This window comes from Morone saxatilis, unplaced genomic scaffold (genome assembly GCF_004916995.1).
Source record: "Morone saxatilis isolate NCDOM2014 unplaced genomic scaffold, NCSU_SB_2.0 Contig7, whole genome shotgun sequence".
NCBI classification, from domain to species: Eukaryota; Metazoa; Chordata; class Actinopteri; family Moronidae; genus Morone; species Morone saxatilis.
The window spans coordinates 4,369,840-4,377,925 of record NW_023340246.1 but is presented as its reverse complement, the minus strand read 5'-3'; the positions used below and the strand labels follow the sequence as shown (position 1 = coordinate 4,377,925).

The 8,086-nt window shown below is 40.3% G+C and overlaps 1 protein-coding gene across 2 annotated transcripts in view; it reads left to right on the top strand.

The window, feature by feature from the left end:
• Nucleotides 1–2,876: 2,876 nt before the first annotated feature.
• sccpdhb (saccharopine dehydrogenase b) overlaps nt 2,877–8,086 on the top strand; it is a 10,599-nt gene continuing 5,389 nt past the window's right edge. Inside the window, exons 1-7 of one of the 2 annotated variants that reach the window (XM_035678951.1) lie at nt 2,877–3,115; nt 3,727–3,839; nt 3,992–4,072; nt 4,227–4,356; nt 4,505–4,554; nt 5,261–5,391; nt 6,074–6,191. In XM_035678951.1, coding sequence (XP_035534844.1) covers nt 2,920–3,115; nt 3,727–3,839; nt 3,992–4,072; nt 4,227–4,356; nt 4,505–4,554; nt 5,261–5,391; nt 6,074–6,191 — 819 coding nt within the window. In that variant the 5' untranslated portion in view covers nt 2,877–2,919. The other variant, XM_035678952.1, reaches the window with a different exon arrangement.

Genomic DNA, 8,086 nt, shown 5'->3' with positions numbered 1-8,086 from the left:
GCACAAAAACTTTATGTTATAATCCAATTAATCAGCCCCCTTCTTCTCATCTATCAGTAGTGATGATTTGACACTGACAGGCGGCTGCACACAATGCTGCACGATAGGCCCAAGACCGGTGCGCGGCGCCCCATTGCTCAAAAAAAAACCCCCTGGTTTTAGAGCCATTTCGTTTCATTATGAATTATTATTGTAGGACACCCACATGATGACAGTGATTAAGACAGGTGGACAGCTGCTCAAGAATGTAACAGCAACAAAAAAACATTTGGTGGGACACAACTTTAAAGATGAAAGTAGGTTTTACACCCCCGAACAATATGATACACTTGTACCTACGAATGATTCCCATGAAGCAGAACTGCAATTAGACTTCGGGCTCCAAAATAGCCACCATTCGAAACAAGCCACGGTCCTTCATATTCATTAAACAGAGAGATGTGAATTCCATGCATTCCCTTCTGAGGGAAGGCCCCCACCAACTCTCTATTCGCGCATTTGCTGTGCCTTGCCCCTTCAATGTAGCTGTCAATGCCGCGAGCCGTCGGTCGTGAATGTTGCGACGGAGAAAACGCTGAAAGTCTCTGACTTTAACATTCTCTGTGCCCCGGTCGCCTCTGACAATCCTTGGACAACCACCTAATCTCTGGACTGCCTCCATGTAGTAGCCTCCGATGATGTTTGGGTCACTGCTGGTAGTAAATGCATTCATCCAGATAATTTTCCGGGAAAACCCGTCAATGCAGCCATTGATACAGATACCAAATGGCTTCAATTTGTCATAAGAGTCAAAGTGCCAAATATAATTGGGCCCTTTTGCAAAATAGCTTCGGCGATGGAGCCGTCTCCTTCCTCTGAGTTCAACACCCCTCGGGTCAAGTTCTTTGAGAATTAAGCGTACCTTTTCTTTCTTTACGTGTAATCCATTCTCCTTGCATTTTGTGTACATCCACCTGTACCCACAGAGTTGGCCAGATGTTTGTAACTGTTCATGAATGAAATTAACTACGCGATCCAAAGTGACGTATCCGTTGCGCCGAGACTTCAAAATTCGTTTTAAATGTCTTTCAGACACAACATGACTGTGACGACTTGCAAGTAAAGCAGCAATGTCCTTATAATGAAGTCCCAGGTTAAAATATAGCCGAACTAACTCCTGTACTGTCATTTTCACACAGAAACACAAACCGAAATGCAGTGGATGGTCTCCCATACATCATGCACGCATGCAGATCCGTTTCTCGTGCACGAGAAACGGATCTCGTGAGCACGAGAAACGGATCTCGTGAGCACGGGAAAAGATCTCGTGAGCACGGGAAACGGATCTCGGTGAGCACGGGAACGGATCTCGTGAGCAACGCGGAAACGGATCTCGTGAGCACGTGAAACGTTTCTTTTTTTTTTTTTCCCCATGTCCCTTTATGGGCTCCGTAGCTTCCAGCTAAAACAATTAGTCGACTAATAAAACAGTTGATCAGCTTTCTTTTTTTTTTTTTTCTTTTTTTTAAGCAAGAATGACACATTTTGCTAAAAAATACAGATGTAAAAACTTCTAAACTTGCAGAAATGCATCAGTTCTGATAATCTTTGCTGATTTGTGATTGCCGTAATGGGATGGTTTTCTCCTTGTTTCTTGTACGACAGGTACAGCTACCTCTGTTACTTTTGCTGCTGAAGGGCCTGATACTTAAGATGTAACCCGCCTTTAGGTTTCAGTGGCAGAGAAATCACAGATGTATGTTTGTTGTATCCTAAAGTCAGAAATGATAATGCTAAGTTGGCATGCGCATTATAAGACAGGCATCAAGAGTTTCTGCACCCTTGAACAAAATACAGCATGACAAAAATACAGCGTATGTCAGTCTGTCTGCAATCTCAGTGATTACTTTGGTAATTATTTCTGTAATATAAACTTTCCTATCAGAATGTGGATGGTAGCTTTAAAATGTGTGTTTCAGGACTGATGTACAGTGGCTGCAGTTGTTGAAATCTGGTGATATGCACACCCTTCTTTTAACTGTGTTGGGAGTTTAATATCCAGTGTACCTTTGTATCATTTTGTCAAAAAGCAGAGCTTTATGGTCAGTTGTGTTTCCTGTCTGGCAGTAACACAACAGAAAATACCCCTGTTAACATTGCATTGTATTTAAATGTATACTTATGTATTGCCACTGTGGATACTGCATTATGCAATCCACCTTTATATGTATCTTTATGTATATTCAGTATTTATGTTCAGTTGTGTCCACAAGGGAATACAAAATATATTGATTAATGATCACTTGCCATTGTGTTTTCTTTTTCAAAGCTTATCCTAATTTGAACTGTTGCTTGGTTTCTCATCTTTAAATGAAAATGGGTTTTACTGTAACACACTGGCCTCGAATTATCCAAGTAATACTTAAACTTCACCACCAGATGTCAATGTACACCACAGAATCATTTTATTGAGTGAAGTTCATCCTCACACTGCTGCAGTCATAGTGCATGGTGAACACTGTATGAGACAGAGAGCTCCTAAAAGTATCATGTGGAAAATGTAGCAACTTCTGACCCAGCTGTGTATCTTAGTCAATATACTTTTTAATTTCAGTCTAAATATTTAAACTACAGTCACTCAAAAAACGTGTAATAACATACCAGTCGAATAAAAAATCTTAGTTATCTAGTTCTAGTTATCTAGTTATCTTTAATATTACTTAAACATTAATAAGAGACGACTTTTGAACAGAAAAGCGTTGTTGCTGCTGGCGGATTAATTAGCGCGGATAACAGATGCACCATAGGTGTCCATTTATTATGTCCGGAACAAGTTACCGTCAGCGGTCTGGGCAGAGTGTGTGTGGCCGTTGCTCAGCCAATCAGCGGACAGAACCGGGCCTAACGTTACCCAGCGGGACCTTGTACTAAAACGCAAACATGGCGTCTGTAACCTCAAGCAGACCGTACCATATTATCATTTTCGGTGCCACAGGGTTCACGGGACAGTTTGTTGTGGAGGAGGTCGCCCGATGTGCCACAGAGAGTCCCGGCGGTAGCTCTCTGAAATGGGCCGTGGCCGGGAGAAGCAGACAGCGTCTAGAAGAAGTGTTGAAACAAGCCGCGGGGAGGCTGTGTATGTGCTTGACAGGGTGTACTGTGGCTAACTGAGACAGGAGTGTTCGCTGTCAGGCTCTTCACGATCAAATGTCACTGCCGCAGGATACTTTACTCACTTGACTGACAGAGGCAGCAGTCTGAGTTGTTGTTGTTGGGGTCTGTTGGTGGTTATGTAGCTAGAAGTGAACAATGTTGAACTTGACCCCTAAATACAAGGTCTTGTTGTGCTCCGAAATAGCTAGTTAGCTTCACAGCTGGACCCCAGTCTGACTGACCAGCAAGTTATTTTACAATGATAAAGGGACATTTCTTATTTATGCTGTAACTATAATGGGGCACAGCATTTGAGGACACAGCATCACCCTCCCAGCTTAATACCGCAGCACTGACACAAAGATGATATGATGGTATTCAAAAATATGTTATTAATATCTGGTCATTTAACGTTCATAAAGTAACCCCTTTAATAAAGTTGGCTCAAATTCTTTTCATATTTCTATTTCTCTCATATACATTGTATTTGAGGGTTTTGCAGTTTAAGCTGAAAAGCACCAACCATATAAAGGATATGTGTAAGAGTTATCCACTGTACAATGAGTGAAAGATGATCTTTTCCTCTCTCGTCAGCTATGCCAGAGCTGAGGACGGACATTGAAATCATCGTTGCCGATGTGTCTATTGAGGAATCGCTGGCCGTCATGTGCCAACAAGGCCTGGTGATTCTCAACTGTGTGGGACCTGTAAGTGTGCTATCCGGACTTTGTGAGTGAGTTAACAAAGGAAACCATGAGATGTCATCTGACACACATCAGTCAGATTGGATTCAAACCCCCGGCACTGTAATCTTATGTTGTGTTGAATAATTCTCTGTATGCTGTCTTTGTCCTTTCAGTACAGATTTTATGGCGAGCCGGTGGTCAAAGCTTGCATTGCAAAAGGAGCTCACTACATTGACATCTGTGGCGAACCTCAGGTAGGAAAATAAATATCAATTTCTATCTTGTTTGGATCGTGATTCACTGTGATTGTATCTGTGTATTTGATTATAGCTTATTAAAAGTAAACTGACTAGAGAATAAAATGCATCTTTGTCTATATGTGTATGTGTGGATATTCATTCTCTACAGTTCCTAGAGCGTATGCAGCTAGAGTACCACACTAAGGCCTTGGACAGAGGAGTGTATGTGATTGGCAGCTGTGGCTTTGACTCCATACCGGCAGACCTGGGTATTCTCTATACACAGAGGCAGTTCAAAGGTAGGAGACAGAGAACCGTTGAATCACCACAAACGGTTTTGCTTCCAGTTATATAAAAGCTAAAAGTGCCAACTTTAGTTGAACTCCTGCATTTGTTGAATTTGAACTGGAACTCGATCTTCGGCTGCATGCTTTGGTCTGATTTCAGGAACACTGACAGCTGTGGAGAGCTTCCTGAAAATCAGCAGTGGGTCTGAGGTAGCACAAACAACTACAGCTTCTGCACTGCATGATGGGAAATGTAGCCTGATACACTTTGTCCTTTTTAAAAAAAGAGTCACAGTTAAGTGATGGCTGTTTTTGGTGTAAGTTTATATAATTGAGCTGTCACTTTATTATTAATGATTATATTAGTATTATTGTTGATATGAGAAAATATCAATGCAGGCTCACAGTTGAGAACATTTCATTTCATTCAGTGAATTCCTAAAAATGACTCCTAGCAAATACTAGTATTGATCACATAAATCAATAGCCCTGTGACAAAGAAAGGTCATTTAACAGAAGCTCTAGGGAAATTGAGGGGAAATATAGATATAGAGCAGTTTCAGTGAGTGGAGTGCCATTACCATCCCATTACCACTATACCATACCATTCTGTTTAGAGACTGGTTATTATTTTACCAATTTAACCATAAGATTTTCCTTCAATCTAAATATGCCGATATATATCCAAAACATGCTAATGGCTGTTGTTGTTGCACTACACTGTAGTTTCATATGTCATACATATGTGATCATTTTTTAAGAGGAAGTAAAGCAATCCCTAGCAAGGTCAGGTCAATCTGTCAATCAAAAGAAGCTAGTTATTTACATTAAACCTCTGGTGTTTATTGAGAGGACTTTGGGATAGAATTAGTTTTCTGCACTGTGACAGAATTTAAACTTATCTCTACCCTTGCAGGGAATGTCTGGCCACGATGCCACTTGGCAGTCTGCTGTGTATGGTTTCGCAGACAGCGGATCCCTCCGCCAGCTGAGAAAGAAGTTTGGCCACAAGCCGCTGCCTGTGGTGGGAGCCAAAGTCAAAAAGCGGTAAGGCTATAACTGAGCAATTACTGTCTGGCTTAAACACTTTACTTTGAGTAATAACATTTTTATTGGAATGTGGTGCTTGGCAGCGATTAGTCAAGAAAGGGATAAGGTGTGTTTCTTCAGCGCACAGCAGAGAGGTTTTTCCCACTGAAACGGATGTATCTTCTTTACACTTGACCTACATTTCTTAATAGTTTGATTCCAAAGTGAAAGATGGAGTATTCATTTAATAATGATACGTTAATTTTCCAATTTAAGCAAATTGAATCATTAATAAATAAATGTAATGAACATGTAGTGCATTTTTTTTTTTTAAGAATGTTGATGTTCTGGAAAGAAAGCCTTCATTTTGACTAGTTATGTTTAATCTCAAGGCCATGAAACATACTCTACAGGTCAACTGTAAGGTACTATATAAAAATACAGTACGCTTGGCATCCAAGTTTTGCGATTTGCAGACTATTACTGTTTGGTAGACTGACTTACATTCAGTGTAATGAGATTTTAGTGCAACGTGGAGCCTGGCAGGGATGGAGAGACAGATTTAGAAGACTATCAATGGATGAAATGAACTTGAATACTACTGTGCTGATGCTGCAAGCAGAGATAGATTTGGTGAGTGTAGATCGCTTTGCTTTCTGTTTTTGTAATTTGGTGTGTATGTTTGTGTATGTGTCTCCAGGGGCTTTATGTTTTTCAGCAAGGAGATCGGGCAGTATGCCATCCCATTTATGGGTTCTGACCCCTCAGTAGTCAAGAGAACCCAGCGTTTCCTTCATGAGGAGGAACAGCAGTCACCGGTAAGATTATATCAACACGTGTCTCCCATTATTTATTGCACTGGTAGTAATTAAAGCTTCCTTGTACAGGTTTCTTTTAAACATAGTTACACTCTTACTTAAGGGCTAACAAATGTGCTGAATGTATTTTTCATGAAACACATTCTCACAATCCTCGCGTCTTCCAGGTTCATTGCACTTTACTGCTACCAACTGCTGATCAGTGGAACAGCTTGTAACAGTGGGATGTCAAATAGCTTGCATACACTACACATATTACACATTACCTCTCTGTGTAGTAGACAGGAATGTGTATCATGTCATCTACATTCATCATTCTAGTAAAGCAAAAAATAATAAAAAAATTTGCTCCAAAGCACCAGTAGTGGTCAAAAACTCTCTCATCTAAAATGTTGTTTTTGACCCCTAGTAGTGCTATGGAGCAGTGATTTTGTGATTTATTGCCCTTTTTTTATTTTTTATTTTTTGAGAATTGCACAATGTGTATATGCAAATGCAGGAGCAAACAAGCAACATGATGCACATTCCTGCCAAGGATTTCATGCTAATTTCACTGATTGACAGTTGGGGGTAATGACCCAGTTGAAGTGAGGAAGAAAGAGACTGCCAGCTAGTGAATATGGATGTAAATAATGCAGGTTCCAAAATATGAATCAAACTATTAGTCAGCTTTGCAAATGTAATATGAGGAAGGTAATGTAGTTAACATGTTTGTTAGGCCTCATGGACACACCCTGGTAAACTGTTAGTTGACAAGAAGAGTGTAAGCTGATGCACTTTTCACTATTCGGATTGTCGCAGAAAAACATTAACAGTGTAAAACGGGAGCTGCATCACCAGGCCAAAAGTATCAGGGGATTGCTGCATTATGGACCTTTCCTCTTGTATCACAGCAATGCTGTATGTGCTAACCAGTCTATGGAGCTGTACTACCTCTTGCTATTTAGCAAGTTAACAGTCCTATTATGTGTCTATACCCGGATGGCGAGCTTGAAGTACTGGGGAGGCTATCAAGGGAACTTCGGACTGCTAGTGAGCAACGGAGCCAGGCTCAGCAGCCTCCCAGTGAGCGGGTCCAACCAGGACTATGACTCCGGGGAGGAAGGGACAGGGGAGGCATGGAGAGAGAGGAGCGAGTTTGAAGCTAGGTTGATTTGTAAATAACATAATACATCATCCATCGTATTGAAAAGTCCGCAAGTATTTGTTTTTGTGAAGTTGGAAGTTATTTATTCCGTGTTTTGAAGAGGTAACCCGTGTTGAAATGAATTAAATAAATGTTCAGTCCCCTTGCTGGTTGTTCCGACACATTCATAATCATTACTGCTTTTGCCATTCTGCTGTTAAAATATATTTAAATATCAATAAATATATAATATTTATGTTTTGATACAGTCAAAAATGGCTTCATCTGCTGGCCAAATCCATGGTGTTGCGTTTGTATGAATGGATTAAATCTGAGACCATGATCATGCTTTCATTATCGCTTTGTTCAATAAAGCATGTATTATATAAAGGGATCACTTTTAATCGGAGTCCACAGCTCTGTTTTTGAATACTGACGCAAATTGATGAGACCATGAATGAATGCCTTGTTTGTGGTGGCCACATGTTTTTTGCCGTGGTGAAGTGAGGCATCAAAACATCATGTCCTTTGAAAGGTCAATACTGTGTCAGGTTGTCTGCTTAACCCTTTTTCGGGCAAGGAACCATATATGGTTATTTCTTTTTGACGGTTTTAATTACACTTTTATGGCATATTTTGGTGTTTTTTTTTAATAGGTGATATACTAATATACACTTCACTGTTACTGCTTTCTTTCACAAATAACTCAAAGTGGGCTTGATCTTGATTTTCGGGGCTTATTTATTACATATTTTCATAGTATATTGAT